Source organism: Orbicella franksi, chromosome 11 (assembly GCF_964199315.1).
Source record: "Orbicella franksi chromosome 11, jaOrbFran1.1, whole genome shotgun sequence".
NCBI classification, from domain to species: Eukaryota; Metazoa; Cnidaria; class Anthozoa; order Scleractinia; family Merulinidae; genus Orbicella; species Orbicella franksi.
In genome coordinates this window covers 10,539,730-10,561,162 of record NC_138155.1, presented here as the reverse complement: position 1 = coordinate 10,561,162, position 21,433 = coordinate 10,539,730, and the positions used below count along the sequence as shown (strand labels likewise).

At 40.3% G+C, this 21,433-nt stretch overlaps 1 protein-coding gene across 1 annotated transcript; it reads right to left on the bottom strand.

Moving 5' to 3' along the window:
• Window positions 1-1,357: 1,357 nt before the first annotated feature.
• On the bottom strand, window positions 1,358-20,238 carry LOC145502087 (uncharacterized). Its single transcript, XM_081481370.1, has 12 exons — window positions 20,160-20,238; window positions 19,114-19,239; window positions 18,405-18,512; window positions 17,466-17,576; window positions 16,609-16,746; window positions 15,421-15,528; window positions 13,324-13,455; window positions 12,189-12,296; window positions 10,406-10,537; window positions 9,192-9,299; window positions 4,123-4,233; window positions 1,358-2,830 (listed from the first exon to the last, which is right to left on the bottom strand). Exons 1-12 carry the CDS (start codon window positions 20,236-20,238, stop codon window positions 2,682-2,684), a joined length of 1,410 nt encoding a protein of 469 aa, XP_081337496.1. The 3' UTR covers window positions 1,358-2,681.
• Between the last annotated feature and the right edge of the window lie 1,195 nt (window positions 20,239-21,433).

Genomic DNA, 21,433 nt, shown 5'->3' with positions numbered 1-21,433 from the left:
AAAAAGGATAGCGGTAAGTGGAACGCGACTCGCGATAAAAGTCTCGCCGTTATGTTTATTTTTGTTTTTTACTTTTCTTTTAAATACTCGCGCGCTCGCGCCATTCGCACCCATGCCTCGCGCGCCAAAAAAACTATATAGAGCCATCTTAAAATTTCAAACGTACGGGGATACTAGAGTTGAAGAGGAAAGGAATAAGGGCCCTCAGGCCTGGTCCACACTAATCCGTGACGAAACTAAGCTTTCCGAAAACGCTCTTCCAGCAGGAGAAATTTGAAAACGCCGGCTTTTCGTTTTCGCGTGGACATAAAAAAATATATATTGAAAAAGGAGCTTTTCGAAAACGACGGTGTCACGATGAGTGATTTTATATGATTTCCATGTCCGAGTTTTCCTCAAATAGAAATCCAAATGACCGGTGATTGTTACGTTTGAAAACTCGTCCGAGGTAGAATAGAAGGAAAACAGTTGATACTTTTTCAGAGTGACGCCTCCGTTTGCAAATTCCTCCAGTCTAAAGTAGACCCTGCCTTAGATTTGAATGATACATAATAATTACCTCTGCAGAATTTCCCGTTTCCGGTGCTGTTTCCTCGACAATAACACTTTCCGATATCACATTTTGCCCGAGAATGGCAATCACTGTCAGCTTGGCATTGGTGTAGAGGCCCTAACAGAATCAAATGCGAATATCATGAGTTTTGTGGCTGCGTGCGCGAACGGAACGAGAAATTATTTAGCTAAAACCCAAGCGTTGTTTAAGATCTGTGCAATATATCCCAAAGCAAAACTTCTTCTGGCAAATTCCATCCTCATTATCAAAGCGTACTTTTTTTTGAAAGTTGGGAATTATTACGACTTTGTGTTGTTTTGTAAATTGTGAGTGCTTAATAAATTGTTAACGTCTCTGGAGCTGGAGAGCTTAAATATTTGGGCCAGCTGGCTTTGGCGTGTCTGCTTCCATATACTGTTCGACCCCTTGTCAAGAACAGGCCAGCGACAGACCTGGTTGGAGATATATCACCAACACTGTGCATAGGGTTTAGAGCTACCTTAAATTTTCAAAACTTTAAAGTAACTCTGAATTCTATGTACGGATTCTTTTTTTTGAAAAAAACTTTCCTCAAAGTTGCGTGTTATCATTCTTATTAAATTTGATAATTTAAAAAAAAATTACGACTGCCGTTTTTGAATTATAAGCCGCTAAAGCTGTAATTAAGGGTGTTTTAGCAGATCATACTGTTGCTTTGCTAACCTATTGTGTCACGAAAATGATAAAAACGTGTTCAGTAATAAGTGGGCAGTGTTTTTACACCATGATTGTAGCATCAAGTGATAAAGAGTGGTTATAATGGCCCATCAAAATCTAACTGCTGGAAGTTGTTTTGAGCCATGTTAACTTAGTTGTGGAGGGTTTCATATACCACAAAACACTAGTATCATTACTATTGATGTCATAGGACTTCTGTTCATTGCGTTTATTGTTTGACGCTCTTACCAGGATCGCATGAAAAGTAGCCGTTATATACAAGTCCGTCCTTGCACCTGCATACTCCTTTGGTGCATGCATAATAGTTCTCCCCGCAGTCCGCATCCTTAAAGCATACTACAGCAAAAAAGGAATATTGAACAATTATTCCAGGTTGCAAAAAGAACACCAAGTGAGGACTCTGCACTGGAACAAGTGTTCCGTATATATATACGCTGGAGCTTATCTTGGCTTTTGAAGTATTAAGCGATCTCAGTGACCATGAATATTTCTACTTCCTCACTTTCCCACATACCCCAGCCTGGAAGAGCTTCCAGCATTAATTTCAACCGTAGCTACTTGTTACTCAGATGGAAAGCTAAAGGCACAGTGATTGTAAATTCTTAGCTTGGTGAGAAACACAGCCCCTTGATGCTGGCAAGGACACCAACCGGGCTTTGCGTCTGAAACGTCCAGGGTGTTACAGTCCACCAAAACCCTTAACGTTCTTTGCTTCAGCATCATCTTTCACCCAACATCGCATTATCTATCTCATTGAATAAAAAAAATACAATTAGTGTGGAACGTTGCTGTACTGCACTCTCGCCCAATGTTGGCACAGGCCTTGTACTCTTCTAGGGAAATCGCTTCGAATAGCGCCAATTTCCGAGCCATCAACACCAACATATATACATCTTATCACTGCAGTTTCCCACTGTACGGACATCACTCACCTAAACACTTTCCATCCTTGGGTTTCTTCGAGCCAGGAATGCATGCGCAAAAAGCATCACTGTGGTCAAAATGTGTTGTGGACTCACTCGGCACACAACATTTTAACCACTGTGATGACGCATATCATTGTCGATAAGAGTACAGACAACGCTAAACCACACTCGATTTTTTAATTTTTATTTCTCCCCAGATACTCTATCTTCTAGATAATAGAGCCAACCTACTTTCCTTTAATTTTCCAAATGTTTTTCCTCGCAGCACACCGTCGGTAAGTGTTTCTTTTCACTTTTAGTAATTTGTAGGGGCTAAAACAATCTCTCAGAATTCCTCCTCAGAATATTCTTGGCAATTTGTAAGAGGAGTTACAAATTCGATCCTAGACCCAAAATTAATTGTGAGTATGAGTTTCTCAGTAAATTGACCTTTCAGTTGCTTCCTTCATATCTTACGAACAAACAAAGTGTTATTGAGTATTGTTTCAGTAAGCCAACTTACAAACGCACGTTCCGTTGGCAGTCGCTCTATAACCCTCGCGACATACGCAATGTGGTTTGTCTGGTATCAGGGGATCAACAACGCATTTGTACTTCCAATCACAATAATGCTCCGCAGGGCATGGCAGTGAGTCTATGTAATGACAAAGAAAAGGAGGGATGAGAAGATAACTAGGAGATATATAGACTACGGCAACATATGAAAAAAGTATTTTATGGATTTTCTATGTTTCTTGTAGGTGATTCTTGTTTAATAAACAATCCCGTGGGGGTACGCCTGGAGGGAATCATAGTAGTTGTATTCATCATCTTGGACTGGATATTTGTTTTGATGAATACAACTACCATGATTCCCTGCAGGCGAGTCTCACAGAGGAATTGGGCCATTTGACGCTATGTGATGCCATAGAGAGTGAGACATTTGACTATGTGAAGTACATATAATATAATTCATATTTGAACTGCGGTTGCAGATGAAAGTGAAGAATGATCATCGCAGTAAATTTTCCAATTTAAGCTATTGGAAAGAAGAAGCCTGAAAAAAAAAAAAAAAAAAAAAATCAGGGCTTCAACGGGATTCGAACCCGTGACCTCCGCGATACCGGTGCGATGCCGGCTTCATAGCTCAGTTGGTAGAGCATTGCACCGGTATCGCGGATACCAGTACGATACCGGCTTCATAGCTAGAAAATTTACTGCGATGATCATTTTTCACTTTCATCTACAACTGCAGTTCAAATATGAAATTTTTCATACATACTTTACATCACTTCACTCCTCACGGGAAGATATGAAATCAATTAACTGACCTCGCTCTCGAGGGGCGGCTTCATAGCTCAGTAGGTAGAGCATTGCACTGGTATCGTGGAGGTCACGGGTTCGAATCGCCTTGAAGCCCTGATTTTTTTTTTTTTTTTTTTTTTTTTTTTTCAGGCTTGTTCTTTCCAATTGCTTCAATTGGAAAATTTACTGCGATGATCATTCTTCAGTTACATTTGAGTATGAAAGCTTGTTTAAAAATTCAAACGTCCGCAGATACTAGACTTAAAGAGGAAAGGAATAAGGGCTCTCAGGCCTGGTCCACACTAATCCGTGACGAAACTAAGCTTTTCGAAAACGCTCTTCTAGCCGGAGGAATTTGAAAACGCCGGCTTTTCGTTTTCGCGTGGACATAAAAGAAAAATTTATTTAAAAAGGAGCTCTTCGAAAACGACGGTGTCACGATGAGTGATTTTATGTGATTTCCTTGCCCGAGTTTTCCTCAAACAGAAATCAAAATGACCGGTGATTGTTGCGTTTGAAAACTCGTCCGGCGTAGTGTAGATGGAAAACATTTCATACTTTTTCAGAGTGAAGCCTCCGTTTGCAAATTCCTGTAGTCTAGAGTAGACCCTGCCGCAGATTTGAATGATACATAATAATTACCTCTGCAGAATTTCCCGTTTCCGGTGCTGAATCCTTCACAACCGCACTTTCCGATATAACACTTTGCCCGAGAATGGCAATCACTGTCAGCTTGGCATTGGTGTAGAGGCCCTAACAGAATCAAATGCGAATATCATGAGTTTAGTGGCTGAGTACGTGAACCGAACGAGAAATCATTTAGCTAGAACCCAAGCGCTGTTCAAGATCTGTGCAAAATATCCCAAAGCAAAACTTCTTCTGGCAAATTCCATCCTCATTATCAAAGCGTACTTTTTTTTAAAAGTTGTGAATTATTAGGACTTTGTGAAGTTTCGTAAATTGTGGGCGCTTCATGAATTGTTAACGTTTCTGGAGCTGGAGAGCTTAAATATTTGGACCAGCTCGCTTTGGACTGTCTCCTTCCATATACCGTGCGACCCCATGTCAACAACAGGCCAGCGACAGACCTGGCTGGAGATATATCACCAACACTATGCATAGGGTTCAGAGCTACCTTAAATTTTCAAAACTTGAAAGTAGCTCTGAACTCTATGAACGGATTTTTTTTTTTTAACTTTGCCAAAACTTGCGTGTTATCATTCTTATTAAAGTTTGATAATTTAAAAAACATAACGCGTGCCATGTTTGAATTATAAGGCCCTAAAACTTTAATTGAGGGTGTTTTAGCAGGTCAGACTGTTGCTTTGCTAACCTATTGTGTCACGAAAATGATAAAAACGCGTTCAGTAATAACTGGGCAGTGTTTTGACACCTTAATTGTAGCATCAAGTGATAAAGAGTGGTTATAATGACCCATCAAAATCTAACTGCTGGAAATTGTTTTGAGCCATGTTAAATTATTTGTGGAGGGTTTCATATACCATCAGGAGCCATAATCGGGGACGGGGTTGTCCCCATGATATGCGACAATAATTCTATTTTTAGAAAAAATTGCGCCATCGCCCACCGCACACGCGCGTACCTGCTGCGAGGATTTTTTCGGATGTCGCGCTGGGGAAATAGCTTCCCAAATTCCCGAAATTTTTCATGATTTTGGCCCACAACTCAACGCGTTTACGTCTGTTGGAATTTTGCTTAAGTATTTTCGTCGTAAGCTGCTCCAGTTTGAGTGAAGTAAGACAATGTTGATTTTAGGTATGTTCCGCTGTAAGCTTATATATATCGCTGACCATGTTGTGTTCCGACGGATGCTTCCTTTACATGAGCTGTACATTACCCCACTTTAAATTTCACTTATGTTGAAGATTAACAGCTTTTCCATTACATAGCAAAAAACTAGCTGGATATATTTAGATATAGCAGAGCTTCAGGACGTCATAGTTTCCTAGCTCCTCTTGCCACACGCTTGCGAGGAATTTGTCAATCTATCGCGACAGAAAAGTAAAACAAAATAATTGCTAGTTTGAGTTTCGCTTGAATTGTAAGCAATGCTAGATGTTTCATCAAGGCCCAATAACTTTACGTCCGTAGATACTGCTCAGTTTTATTCGTGTAAAAATCCAGTAAATTCTCTGTTGTCGATGAATGAGGGCGCCCGCCGATGCGTGTTTTGTACAGTCAGTAAACATGACAAATTGCACTTCCGCCGCACTTTCGTGTGAAAGCGTACATCGACGGCGTTCAGACAAACACATATTATGTGATTCTTTCAATATACAGAACGGCAAAAATTACGCCATGTTCTCAATATATGAATACTACTTTCATATGCAAAATAACATTAACACATATAGACGCTCTTTCTCGCCGATGTTCAGCGGCGAGGTAATTCTGTGTGTATAATAAAGGAACCAAAATCTCGCCGATGTTCAGCGGCGAGGTAACTCTGTCTGTATAAGAAAGCAACCAAAATCTCGCCGATGTTCAGCGGCGAGGTAATTCTGTCTGTATAAGAAAGCAACCAAAATCTCGCCGATGTTCAGCGGCGAGGTAATTCTGTCTGTATAAGAAAGCAACCAAAATCTCGCCGATGTTCAGCGGCGAGGTAATTCTGTCTGTATAAGAAAGCAACCAAAATCTCGCCGATGATCAGCGGCGAGGTAATTCTGTCTGTATAATAAAGCAACCAAAATCTCGCCGATGTTCAGCGGCCAGGTAACTCTGTCTGTATAGTAAAGGAACCAAAATCTCGCCGATGTTCAGCGGGGGGTAGTTCTGTCTGTATAATAAAGGAACCAAAATCTCGCCGATGATCAGCGGCGAGGTAGTTCTGTCTGTATAAGAAAGCGACCAAAATCTCGTAGATGGTATGGTAGAGTATAAAGTCTTCGAAGCTTACTGGTAATTACCTGGACCGACAAAGCTGATGCTATTTCGATGGCATCCTCCTCGTTTTGAATTTGGTACATCCGTAGCTAAGCGTCCTTGTCACTGGCATAACTTCGAACACAGTCAGCATAGGTGCGCCATTTACGACTCATTTTAAAGGAAAAAAGCAACTCCAAAAAGTCCAAACGTAGTCCGACAAGTAATGAGCTTGTGTTCGATCAACACGCGAAATGCAAATGAATGAGAGACTTGCGAGTTCTCATTTTACAAAGCTGTCACCTCAATCTCAAATTGATACAAAACATGCCTATTTATGTCAAGTACACAGGACAGCTAAAAGCTTCATGAAAGCACTGTAGTAAAAGAAATCGGTCCTTTTCTATGGTAGAATGGCATTTTCAACTTTTTCCAAAATGTTGACTGCACAGGCGGCGCAGATGTTGAATACGATTAATACGTGGCATTATGCTGTTGGCGATTGCGTTACAATTTTAGACAGTGTATGAAAATGTTTAGGAAATCGCTCTAAATAGACGGGAAAAGGTACCTATGTATAAAAAATAATTTAAATAAAGTGTCTTACCTCGTAGTTTAACTCGCCTAAATGGCTCAAAACCGCCTCCAGGAACACAGAGACATCAAAATAACGCAATGCATACATAAGGTCAGCCATTTCAACTTAAATTATTTTCTACACGTCGTATTTAGAGCAATATTCGAAACGGCTAAAAACGGCTAAAATTTTAACGCAATCGCCAACCGCATAACGTCACTTATTAAGCATATTCAAGGTCTGGGCTGCCTGTGTCCCTTGTGCAATCACAATTATAAATACCTCGCCACTGATCTTCGGCGAGATTTCCGTCCCCTTGATAACAGACAAGATCATCTCGCCGCTGATCATCGGCTAGATTTTGGTTCATTTATTATACAGACAGAATTACCTCGCCGCTGATCATCGGCGAGATTTTGGTTGCTTTATTATACAGACAGAATTACCTCGTCGCTGAACATCGGCGAGATTTTGGTTCCTTTATTATACAGACAGAAATACTTCGCCGCTGAACATCGGCGAGGGTGCAAGGAGAAAGTCAAGTGAAGACTCTGCACTGAAAGTACTGTTCCATGTACAAATGCGGGAGCTTATCTTGGTTTTTGAAGTATTAAGCGATCTCAGTACCATGACCGTGCCGCTGATCGTCGGCGAGATTTTGGTTGCTTTATTATACAGACAGAATTACCTCGCCGCTGATCATCGGCGAGATTTTGGTTGCTTTATTATACAGACAGAATTACCTCGTCGCTGAACATCGGCGAGATTTTGGTTCCTTTATTATACAGACAGAAATACTTCGCCGCTGAACATCGGCGAGGGTGCAAGGAGAAAGTCAAGTGAAGACTCTGCACTGAAAGTACTGTTCCATGTACAAATGCGGGAGCTTATCTTGGTTTTTGAAGTATTAAGCGATCTCAGTACCATGACCGTGCCGCTGATCGTCGGCGAGATTTTGGTTGCTTTATTATACAGACAGAATTACCTCGCCGCTGATCATCGGCGAGATTTTGGTTGCTTTATTATACAGACAGAATTACCTCGCCGCTGAACATCGGCGAGATTTTGGTTCCTTTATTATACAGACAGAAATACTTCGCCGCTGATCATCGGCGAGATTTTCGTTCGGTATATAAGAGAAATTAAATTATTACATATTCCAACATTTACATAAAATAGTTTCAATATATATATTTAAACATTCACATAATATGTGAATATATGTAAACCCATCCATCGAACTCAAACAACTCTATAGTTTTTAAATATGTTTAAGATTGATAAATGTTTGAGAACATATTAAAAGCTAAGCTGGAAATATGTGAATAAAGCAGAAGTAATCAGCAAAGTTACGATGACGCATTCTTTAATCAACTTGGAATAACGATTTCGACTTTGTTGATCGAGTTATCAAAACTCCTTGTCTATTTTCATTTTCGCAGTGTAAAACTTCACTATGCTTATGTTGAAGAAACACACATGATGTTAGTAGTCTTTTTTGCGTTCGTAAAATTTGTTGCAGCATCTCAGCACAAAAGATAACGAAAAAAATCTTTGTTAAGATTTGTTGAGAATTGAAAACACCAACTCGGACTTGAAGGTGCACGAGCGGCACTATGCAAATGAGCTAATTGTACGCGTCAGACTTTCCTTTCAAAAACTTTTGCAAACTCACCAAACAAGCAGAAACAATAAGAAACCACCAAAACAGGTTTTGGTTATGATTAACCATTGTCTGAGAAAGGCACAAATTAACTCGATACCAGAGTAGAGAGTTTTCTTGCTACTTCTTAAGTCAGAACAAACGCAAAAACATAGGCGTAAACTTACAACTAGCGTGAGCAGATCTTATTATTCATTCCCAGCGCGAGATTGAAGTCTTGTTTTCGACCCTGAAAAACCCTCCTTTTCCGTTAGCTCAGAGCATAAAGCTACATATAAGCGCCCTGGTTCGTATTCCCTGCCTTATTCCCTGCCATCGCTGTGAAAAATACGCAAGAGAATCTCTCAACTCTCACCATTTGATCACGCAACGTGACAACATCCACGCGAGAGCCCCCGACATGTGCGTGAATCCGCGCGGATATATGACGTCAGGATGGCCCAATTTGTTCTAAAAATAGAAAAATTGTCCCATATCATAGGTGCGCGCGAATTCCGAGACTTACGGTCTCCATAAAATACTCGTATCATTACTATTGATGTCATAACGCTTCTACTCATTGCGTTCATTGTTTGACGTTCTTACCAGGCTCGCATGATTTGTCGTCACCCATTACAAGTCCGTCCGTGCACTTGCATTCTCCTACGATGCATCTTTGAGCTGCCTGCTTGCAGTCCGCATCCTTAAAGCATTCTACAGCAAAAAGAGGAATATTGAACGATTATTCCAGGGTGCAAGGAGAAAGTCAAGTGAAGACTCTGCACTGAAGGTACTGTTCCACGTACAAATGCGGGAGCTTATCTTGGTTTTTGAAGTATTAAGCGATCTCAGTGACCATGACTATTTCTACTCTCTTACTTCCTTACATACCCCAACCTGGAAAAGCTTCCAGCATTAATTTCAACCGTAGCTACTTGTTACTCAGATGGAAAACTAAAGGCACTGTGATTGTAAATTCTTAGCTTGGCCAGAAATACAGCCCGTTGATGCCGGCAAGGACTCCAACCGGGTTGTGTCTCTCAAACGTCCAGGGTGTTACAGTCCACCAAAACCCTTAACGTTCTTTGCTTCAGCATCATATTTCACCGAACATCGCCATTATCTATGCTATTTAAAAAATATATATATATATAATCAAAAAAATTTAGTGTGGAAAGTTGCCGTACTGCATTATCGTAAAATGCAGTCACAGGCCTTGTGCTCTTCTAGGGAAATCGCTTCGAATAGCGCCAATTTCCGAGCCATCATTACCAACATATATACATGTTATCACTGCAGTTTCCCACTGAACGGACATCACTCTCCTAAACACTTTCCATCCATGGTTTTCTTCGAGCCAGGAATGCATGCGCGAAAAGCATCACCGTGGTCAACATTTGTTGTGGACTCACTCGGCGCACAACATTTTGAGCACTGTGATGACGCACATCGTTGTCGATAAGAGTACAGACAACGCTAAACCAACTCGATTTGTTAATTTTTATTTCTCCCCAGACACTCTACTCTCTAGACAATAAGGCCAACTTACCTCCGTTTAATTTCCCAAATGTTTTTCCTCGCAGCAAACTGTTGGTAAGTGATTCTTTGTACTTTTAATAATTTGCAAGAGCTAAAACAATTTCTCAGAATTCCTCCTCAGAAAATTTTTGGCAATTTGTAAGAGGAGTTACAAATTCGATTCTAGCTCCAAAACTGAGTGTGAGTATGAATTTCTCAGTAAATTGACCCTTTAGTTGCTTCCTTCTTATCTTACGAACAAACAAAGTATTATTGAGTATTGTTTCAGTAAGGCAACTTACCAACGCACGTTCCGTTGGCAGTCTCTCTTAAACCCTCGCGACATACGCAATGTGGTTTGTCTGGTATCCAGGGATCGACAACGCATTTAGAATTCTTATGACACCTGTGCCCCGCTGGGCATGAGAGTGAGTCTATGTAATGACAAAGAAAAGGAGGCAAAAGAGGATAACTAAGAGATATATACGCTAAAGCAACACATGAAAAAAGCATTTTTTTGGATTTTCTATCTTTCTTGTAGGTGATTCTTCTCTAATAAACAATCCTGTGGGGGGACGACTGGAGGGAATCATAGTAGTTGTATTCATCATCTTAGACTAGATATTTGTTTTGATGAATACAACTACCATGATTCCTTGCAGGCGAGTCTCATAGAGGGATTTGGCCATTTGACGGTATGTGAAGCCATAGCGAGTGAGACATTTGAAAAAAGCTCGTTTAAAAACTCAAACTTCCGGGGATAACAGAGTTGAAGGGGAAAGGAATAAATGCTCTCAGGCCTGGTCCACACTAATCTGTGACGAAACTAAGCTTTTCGAAAGCGCTCTTCCAGCCGGAGGAATTTCAAAACGCCGCCTTCTCGTTTTCGCGTGGACATAAAAAAATTATATATATTGAAAAAGGAGCTTGTCGAAAAGGACGGTGTCACGATGAGTGATTTTATGTGATTTCCCTGCCCGAGTTTTCCTCAAACAGAAATCCAAATGACCGGTGATTGTTGCGTTTGAAAACTCGTCCGGCGTAGTGTAGATGGAAAACATTTGATACTTTTTCAGAGTGAAACTTCCGTTTTCAAATTCCTCCAGTCTAGTGTAGACCGGGCCTTAGATTTAAATGATACATAATAATTACATCTGCAGAATTTCCCGTTTCCGGTGCTGTGTTCTTGACAATAGCAATTTCCGAAATGACACTGTGCCCGAGAATGGCAATCACTATCAGCTTGGCATGGGTGTAGAGGCCCTAACAGAATCAAATGCGAATATCATGAGTTTAGTAGCTGAGTACGTGAACCTAACGAGAAATTATTTTGCTAGAACTCAAGCGCTGTTCAAGAACTGTGCAAAATATCCCAAAGCAAAACTTCTTCTGGCAAATTCCATCCTCATTATCAAAGCGTACCTTTTTTTGAAAGTTGTGAATTATTTGGACTTAGTGAAGTTTTGTAAATTGTGGACGCTTCATGAATTGTTAACGTTTCTGGAGCTGGAGAGCTTAAATATTTGGACCAGCTCGCTTTGGCCTGTCTCCTTCCATATACCGTACGACCCCATGTCAACAACAGGCCAGCGACAGACCTGGCCGGATATATATCACCAACACTATGCATAGGGTTCAGAGCTACCTTAAATTTTCAAAACTTTAAAGTAGCCCTGAAGTCTATGTACGGACTTTTTTTTTTTAACTTTGCCAAAAGGTGCGTGTTATCATTCTTATTAAAGTTTGATAATTTAAAAAAATTACGCGTGCCATGTTTGAATTATAAGTCCCCAAAGCTGTAATTAAGGTTGTTTTAGCTGGTCATACTGTTGCTTTGCTAACCTATTGTGTCACGAAAATGATAAAAACGTGTTCATTAATAACTGGGCAGTGTTTTGACACCGTGGTTGTAGCATCAAGTGATAAAGAGTGGTTATATTGACCCATCAAAATTTAACTGCTGGAAATTGTTTTGAGCCATGTTAAATTATTTGTGGAGGGTTTCATATACCATAAAACACTAGTATCATTATTATTGATCTCATAACGCTTCTATTCATTGCGTTCATTTTTTGACGTTCTTACCAGGCTCGCATGATTTGTCATCGCCCATTACAAGTCCGTCCGTGCACTTGCATTCTCCTACGATGCATCTGTTGCCTGCTTGCTTGCAGTCCGCATGCTTAAGGCATTCTACAGCAAAACAGGAATATTGAACGATTATTCCAGGGAGCAAGGAGAAAATCAAGTGACAACTCTGCACTAAAACTAGTGTTCCATGTACAAACGCGGTAGATTATCTTGGTTTTTGAAGTATTAAGCGATCTCAGTGACCATGAATATTTCTACTCTCTCACTTCCTGACATATCCCAACCTGGAAGAGCTTCCAGCATTAATTTCAACCGTAGCTACTTGTTACTCAGATGGAAAGCTAAAGGCACTTTGATTGTGAATTATTAGCTTGGTCAGAAACACAGCCCATTGATGCCGGCACGGACTCCAACCGGGCTGTGTCTCTCAAACGTCAAGGGTGTTATAGTCCATAAAAACCCTTAACGTTCTCTACTTCAGCATCATCTTCTACCCAATATCGCCATTATCTATCCTATTTGAAAAAAAAAAAAAAAAAAAAAAATATATATATATATATACAAAAAAATTTAGTGTGGAACGTTGCTGTACTGCATTCTCGTCAAATGCAGTCACAGGCCTTTTTCCGAGCCATCATCACCATCCATCCTTGGTTTTCTTCGAGCCAGGAATACAAGCGCAAAAAGCATCACTGTGGTCAAAATTTGTTGTGGACTCACTCGGCGCACAACATTTTGACCACTGTGATAACGCATATCGTTGTCGATAAGAGTACAGACAACGCTAAACCACACTTTATTTGTTAATTTTTATTTCTCCCCAAATACTCTATCCTCTAGACAATAGGGCCAACTTACCTTCGTTTAATATCCCAAATGTTTTTCCTCGCAGCAAACTGTCGGTAAGTGTTTCTTTGTACTTTTAGTAATTTGCAGGAGCTAAAACAATTTCTCAGAATTCCTCCTCAGAATATATTTGGCAATTTGTAAGAGGAGTTACAAATTCGATCCTAGACTCAAAATTGAGTGTGAGTATGAGTTTCTTAGTAAATTGACCTTTCAGTTGCTTCCTTCTTATCTTACAAACAAAGAAAGTATTATTGAGTATTGTTTCAGTAAGGCAACTTACCGACACACTTTCCGTTGCCAGTCTCTCTAAAACCCTCGAGACATACGCAATGTGGTTTGTCTGGTATCAGGGGATCAACAACGCATTTAGAATTCTTATGGCACTTGTGCTCCGCGGGGCATGGCCGTGAGTCTATGTAATGACAAAGAAAAGGAGGCATCAGAAGATTACCAGGAGATATATAGACTACCGCAACACATGAAAAAAGTATTTTTTGGATTTTCTATGTTTCTTGTAGGTGATTCCCGTTTAATTAACATTATTATATGGCTAGCTCCGTGAGCGGGCAAGATGAATCAAATCCTGCGCTGTGATTGGCTACCCGAGCGGGCAAGATGGAGCTATCTTGCCCGCTCGGGACTAAACGCCGTGTCCCGCAAGGAAAATTTGCCCGAAAGCCCTATAATAAATCCTTTATTGACCAAGCTTGTTCGGCCAAGATGGCTGCATATTGGCCTAACTCGTTCTTTTTTTGGGTGTTTATGGACCTCGACTCCGTCTCGGTCCATAAACACGCAAAAAAAGAACTTGGCCAATATCCAGCCATCTTGACCTGACACTTGATCAATAACCCATATATCCTGTGGGGGGACGCCTGGAGGGAACCATAGTAGTTGTATTTATCATCTTGGACTGGATATTTGTTTTGATGAATACAACTACCACGATTCCCTGCAGGCGAGTATCATGGAGGGATTTGGCCATTTGACGGTATGTGAAGCCATAGCGAGTGAGACATTTGACTATGAAAGCTTGTTTAAAAATTCAAACTTCCGGGGATACTAGAGTTGAAGGGGAAAGGAATAAGGGCTCTCAGGCCTGGTCCGCACTAATCCGTGACGAAACTAAGCTTTTAGAAAACGCTCTTCCAGCCGGAGGAATTTCAAAACGCCAGCTTTTCGTTTTCGCGTGGACATAAATATTGAAAAAGGAGCTTTTTGAAAAGGACGGTGTCACGATGAGTGATTTTATGTGATTTCCCTGTCCGAGTTTTCCTCAAACAGAAATCCAAATGACCGGAGATTGTTTCGTTTTAAAACTCGTCCGGCGTAGTGTAGATGGAAAACATTTGATACTTTTTCAGAGTGAAGCCTCCGTTTTTAAATTCCTCCAGTCTAGTGTAGACCGGGCCTTAGATTTAAATGATACATAATAATTACATCTGCAGAATTTCCCGTTTCCGGTGCTGCTTCCTCGACAATAGCACTTTCCGTGATAACACTGTGCCCAAAAATTGCAATCACTCGGAGCTTGGCATGGGTGTAGAGGCCCTAACAGAATCAAATGCGAATATCATGAGTTTAGTGGCTGAGTACGTGAACCTAACGAGAAATTATTTTGCTAGAACTCAAGCGCTGTTCAAGAACTGCGCAAAATATCCCAAAGCAAAACTTCTTCTGGCAAATTCCATCCTCATTATCAAAGCGTGCTTTTTTTCAAAAGTTGTGAATTATTAGGATTTTGTGACGTGTTGTAAATTGTGGGCGCTTAATGAATTGTTAATGTCTCTTGAGCTGGAGAGCTTAAATATTTGGACCAGCTCGCTTTGGTCTGTCTGCTTCCATATACTGTACGAACCAATGTCAACAACAGGCCAGCGACAGACCTGGCTGGAGATATATCCCCAACACTGTACATAGGGTTCAGAGCTACCTTAAATTTTTAAAACTTTAAAGTAGCTCCGAAGTCTGTGTAGCGATATTTTTTTTTTCAAACTTTGCCAAAAGTTGCGTGTTGCCATTCTTATTAAAATTTGATAATTTAAAAAAAAATTACGCGTGGCGTTTTTGAATTATAAGCCCCTAAAGCTATAATTAAGGGTGTTTTAGCTGGTCATACTGTTGCTTTGCTAACCTATTGTGTCACGAAAATAATAAAAACGTGTTCAATAAAAATTGGGCAGTGTTTTGACACCGTGATTCTAGCATCAAGTGATAAAGAGTGGTTACATTGACCCATTAAAATCAAACTGCTGGAAATTGTTTTGAGCCATGTTAAATTATTTGTGAAGGGTTTCAAATACCATAAAACACTAGTATCATTACTTTTGATGTCATAACGCTTCTATTCATTGCGTTTATTGTTTGACGTTCTTACCAGGCTCGCATGATTTGTCGTCGCCCATTACAAGTCCGTCGGTGCACTTGCATTCTCCTGCGATGCATCTTTGAGCTGCTTCCTTGCAGTCCGCATGCTTTATGCATTCTACGATTATTCCAGGGTGCAAGGAGAAAATCAAGTGACGACTTTGCATTAAAACTAGTGTTCCATGTACAAACGCGGGAGCTTAACTTGGTTTTTGAAGAATTAAGCGATTTCAGTGACCATGAATATTTCTACTCTCTTACTTCCTTACATACCCCGACCTGGAAAAGCTTCCAGCGTTAATTTCAACCGTAGCTACTTGTTACTCAGATGGAAAGCTAAAGGCACTTTGATTGTAAATTATTAGCTTGGTCAGAAACACAGCCCGTTGATGCCGGCACGGACTCCAACCGGGCTGTGTCTCTCAAACGTCCAGGTTGTTACAGTCCACCAAAACCAATAACGTTCTTTGCTTCAGCATCGTCTTTCACCCAACATCCCCATTATCTATCCAATTTTAAAAATATATATATATACGAAAAAATTTAGTGTGGAACGTTGCTGTACTGCACTCTCGTCAAATGCAGTCACAGGCCTTGTACTCTTCTAAGGAAATCGCTTCGAATAGCGCCTATTTCCGAGCCATCAACACCAACATATATACATCTTATTACTGCAGTTTCCCACTGCACGGACATCACTCACCTAAACACTTTCCATCCTTGGTTTTCTTCGAGCCAGGAATGCATGCCCAAATGCATCGCTGTGGTAAAAATTTGTTGTGGACTCACTCGGCGCACAACATTTTGACCACTTTGATGACGCATATTGTTGTCGATAAGAGTACAGACAACGCTAAACCACACTCTATTTGTTAATTTTTATTTCTCCCCAGACACTCTATCCTCTAGAAAATAGGGGAAAGTTACCTTCAATTAATTTTTCAAGTGGTTTTCCTCGCAGCAAGCTGTCGGTATGTGTTTCTTTGCACTTTTAGTCATTTGCAGGAGCTAAAACAATTTCTCAGAATTCCTCCTCAGAATATTTTTGGCAATTTGTAAGAGGAGTTACAAATTCGATTCTAGCCCCAAAATTGAGTGTGAGTACGAGTTTCTCAGTACATTGACTTTTCAGTTGCTTCCTTCTTATCTTACGAACAAACAAAGTATTATCGGGTATTGTTTCAGTAAGGCAACTTACCAACGCAATATCCGTGGCCATTCTCTCTAAAACCCTCGCGACATACGCAATGTGGTTTGTTTGGTATCAGGGGATCAACAACGCATTTTTTACTCCCATAACACCGAGCATCCCAGTAGAAGGGGCATGGTAGTGAGTCTATGCAATGACAAAGAAAAGGAGGCAAGATAAGATTACTAGGAGATATATTGAATACGGCAACACATAAAAAAGTACTTTTTGGATTTTCTCTGTTTCTTGTAGGTGATTCTTGTTTAATAAACAATCCTGTTGGGGGACGCCTGGAGGGAATCATAGTAGTTGTATTCATCATCTTAGACTGGATATTTGTTTTGATGAAATCAACTACCATGATTCCCTGCAAGCGAGTCTCATAGAGGGATTTGGCCATTTGACGGTATGTGAAGCCATAGCGAGTGAGACATTTGACTTTGAAAGCTTGTTAAAAAATTCAAACGTCCGGGGATACTAGAGTTGAAGGGGAAAGGACTAGGGGCTGTCAGGCCTGGTCCACACTAATCCGTGACGAAACTAAGCTTTTCGAAAACGCTCTTCCAGCCGGAGGAATCTCAAAACGCCGGCTTTTCGTTTTCGCGTGAACATAAAAAAAAAAAAAAAAATGTAAAAGGAACTTGTCAAGAACGACGGCATCCCGATGAGTGATTTTATGTGATTTCCCTGCCCGAGTTTTCCTCAAACAGAAATCCAAATGACCGGAGATTGTTGCGTTTAAAAACTCGTCCGGTGTAGTGTAGATGGAAAACATTTGACACTTTTTCAGAGTGAAATCTCTGTTTGCAAATTCCTTCAGTATAGTGTAGACCGGGCCTTAGATTTAAATGATACATAATAATTACCTCTGCAGAATTTCCCGTTTCCGGCGCTGCTTCCTCGACAATAGCACTTTCCGTGATAACACTGTGCCCGAGAATGGCAATCACTCGGAGCTTGGCATGGGTGTAGAGGCCCTAGCAGAATCAAATGCGAATATCATGAGTTTAGTGGCTGAGTGCGTAAACCGAGCAAGAAATTATTTTGCTAGAACCCAAGCGCTGTTCAAGAACTGTGCAAAAAATATCCCAAAGCAAAACTGCTTCTGGCAAATTCCATCCTCGTTATCAAAGCGTACTTTTTTTTAAAAGTTATGAATTATTAGGACTTTGTGACGTTTTGTAAATTGTGGGTGCTCAATGACTTGGTAACATCTGTGGTGCTGGAGAGCTTAAATATCTGGACCAGCTCGCTTTGGCCTGTCTGCTTCCATATAATGTGCGACCCCATGTCAACAACACGCCAGGGACGGACGTGGCTGGAGATATATCACCAACACGGTACATAGTGTTTAGAGCTACCTTAAATTTTCAAAACTTTAAAGTAGCTCTGAACTCTATGTACCGATTCTTTTTTTAACGAAACTTAAACTTGCGTGTTATCATTCTTGTTGAAATTTGATAATTTAAAAAAAATTACGCTCGCTGTGTTTGAATTATAAGCCCCTAAAGCTGTAATTAACGGTGTTTTAGCTGGTCATACTGTTGCTTTGCTAACCTACTGTGCCACGGAAATGATAAAAACGCGTTCAGTAATAATTGGGCAGTGTTTTGACACCATAATTGTAGCATCAAGTGATAAAGAGTGGTTATAATGACCCATCAAAATCTAACTGCTGGAAATTGTTTTGAGCCATGTTAAATTATTTGTGGAGGGTTTCACATACCATAAAACACTAGCATCATTACTATTGATGTCATAACGCTTCTATTCATTGCATTGCGTTCATTTTTTGACGTTCTTACCAGTCTCGCATGATTTGTCAGCGCCCATTACAAGTCCGTCCGTGCACTTGCATTCTCCTACGATGCATCTTTTACCTGCCTGCCTGCAGTCTGCATCCTTAAAGCATTCTACAGGAAAAAAAAGGGAATATTGAACGATTATTCCAGGGTGTAAGGAGAACACTAAGTTATGACTCTGCACGGGAACTAGTGTTCCTTATATATACGGTGAAGCTTATCTTGGTTTTTGAAGTATTAAGCTATCTTAATGACCATGAATATTTTTACTCCTTCACTTCCCCACATACCCCAACCTGGAAGAGCTTCCAGCATTAATTTCAATCATAGCTACTTGTTACTCAGACGGAAAGCTAAAGGCACTGTGATAGTAAATTCTTAGCTTGGTCAGAAACACAGCCCGTTGATGCCGGCAAGGACTCTAACCAAGCTGTCTCTCAAACGACCTGGGTGTTACAGTCCACCAAATCCCTTAACCTTCTTTGCTTCAGCATCATCTTCCACCCAACATCGCCATTATCTATCCAATTTGAAAAAACAGATCGAAAAAATTCAGTGTGTAACGTTGCTGCACTGCACTCTTGTCAAATGTTGTCACAGGCCTTGTACTCTTCTAGGGAAATCGCTTCGAATAGCGCCAATGTCCGAGCCATCAACAGCAACATATATACATTTTATCACTGCAGTTTTCCACTGTACGGACATCACTCACCTACACAGTTTCCATCTTTGGTTTTCTTCCAGAGAGGAATGCATGTGCAATATGGATCTAACCGAGGAAGGACTAGGCACATAGCATTTCTTCCGCATTTTAAGTTCAGCTTCAGGCAACGATCTGCTGATAAGGCAAAGGACATAAAAATGTATGTAGTTGTTTCATATCATTAGAAAGGCCCGCTAGTGCCACGGGTTGAAAGCAAAACTGGATTTTAAAAATTATCCTGATTGACGCTGTATTTACACTCACTGGTAGGCGCATCAATTTTTGATAATTTCTATTTTCTCGGCACCAGCCGAGAATATAAGTACCTCAGGTGCAAGTTAAAAGCGAATTCTGGCTTATCAACGATCGCGACGAAGAACTTGACGATCACATGCATTTGAAGATTTGTCTTCAACAGCCCTTTTCAAGGTTAACTTTGGTCATTTGCATTACAATAAAATCTAGCATGTATGTGGGGCAATTATGGGCTATGTTGTAGTTTTAGCCCGAAATAGCCTCGCATCCAGGTTGGATTACATTGTAATGCAAATGAGAAAAATTAACCGTGAAAAGGGCTATTACCATTGAGACAAAACACAGAGTTAGCAGGCCAAGAACGGTATGGGAATCACACTGCCGAGTGAGCTCAAGAAACATATAACAAAAAGGATTTTTAAACGCTAACTTACTAAACCATTTTTAACCTTGGTAGTTTTTTTTTTTTTTTTTTTTTAACCATAGTAGCTTTTTAACCTTAGTTCTGGTTTTACACCTTAGTTGTAGTCTTACGTTTTTAGACTTTTAATGTATTTTAATTTAGACCTTTATTTTCAGAGAATCGTCCTGAAAACCACCAGTAGGTGATTGGAGGCCTCCTCTTAAAACACTAATTTATTGTTATTGTCTAGTAGTCGGTTTCAAGCTCTAGCAGAATAGGAAAGGGTAGGAAAAAATAAACTTGCTAACGACTAACAGCCAAAAATGCGGCTAATTTTTTGTTCACGCGTCCAGTCCCGCCATTTCCGCAAATGTTTGTTTTCTTACTTCTGCAGTACCATCCCTTGCCGGGGTACATTCCAACACAACGGCAGAATCCATCGATACACTTTGCATATCTAGACCAACAAACCCCATCACCAGAACATTGATAATATTTTTCGTGGTGGAGCTATTTGATGAAAAATAATAACTACAGGAAAATTAAACTATTTTATTGAAACGATGGACATAGAGCTCCACCACACAGCAACACTTATAAATTTGCAATAGGACATTGTAACACATTGAGTCAGCAAGTCATAAAATTACTTATAATACTACATGTTCATCTCAAAAATCGAACGATTACCGATTCTTAAAGGAGCCAGGTTACGGTTTGCGCATCTTAAAGCCGCTTTAGCCTAAATTTTTCAAGTTCGTCGTTTGTAATATGTGTTAATCTTCTCCATCCTTTACGATCCTTGTTCCTTCATGGTTTATTATTAGCTCTTTGGTGTTTTCCTACCCTAGTTAACGATTTCAGATGTCCTCCAATTTAAAGTGGCTCGATCGGATTTTTGAGTAACGATACCGTTCAACTTTGAGCGACTAGAGCACTACCATTATCATTCGTACGGAAAATCGAACGTCACTAGTGTTCTACAGAAAGATGAAAGTTTCAAATAGGGTACATTTCACCAAGATCTGAGTTACCAAATCAACGAAATGATGCCATACCCCATTTTACATAAGACCGAATAACTTGATACCAGGGATAAGTTTGGAAATACGACGTCGGGATCTGGGACTTGACATAGCTGTCTTAACGATGGCAAAATTTAAAAAAAAGTCTATAAGAGCGTTTTCGAGAAAATTACGAGTGAAGTTTCAAGGCGTCAAAATACAACAAAAACAAAGCTGTTTTAAATGTTATTGCGAACTATGTCCACAAGACTTGACTAAATGGCATTCTGGTCTTAAATGAATCTTATAACATCTAATTATCTCGAGTGAAAATCTCGGAAAAATCGCTTCGTTTGACTTTGACCCGATCGTTTTGTCGTTATGTACGTGGTCAAAATAACTCAAAATATCTCCACTGGGCTCCTGTAAAGACGACCTTTTCCATTTCTGTTATTCGTTAGTCTGCCTCACTTCACGTTCCATAGATTTGCTAGTAATTTCTGCTTTGGACCGTTAATGGAAAATACATTAGAGCCTTAACAAAGGTTAATGATCCTCTTTCGAGGCCTGGTCTGAGCTTCCACTAACGATACCACATTTAGGAAATAACACACTGGCTGTGGGTAAAATTTGGGTGGCAGGGAAGGACGACTGGGGAGTAGGGGCC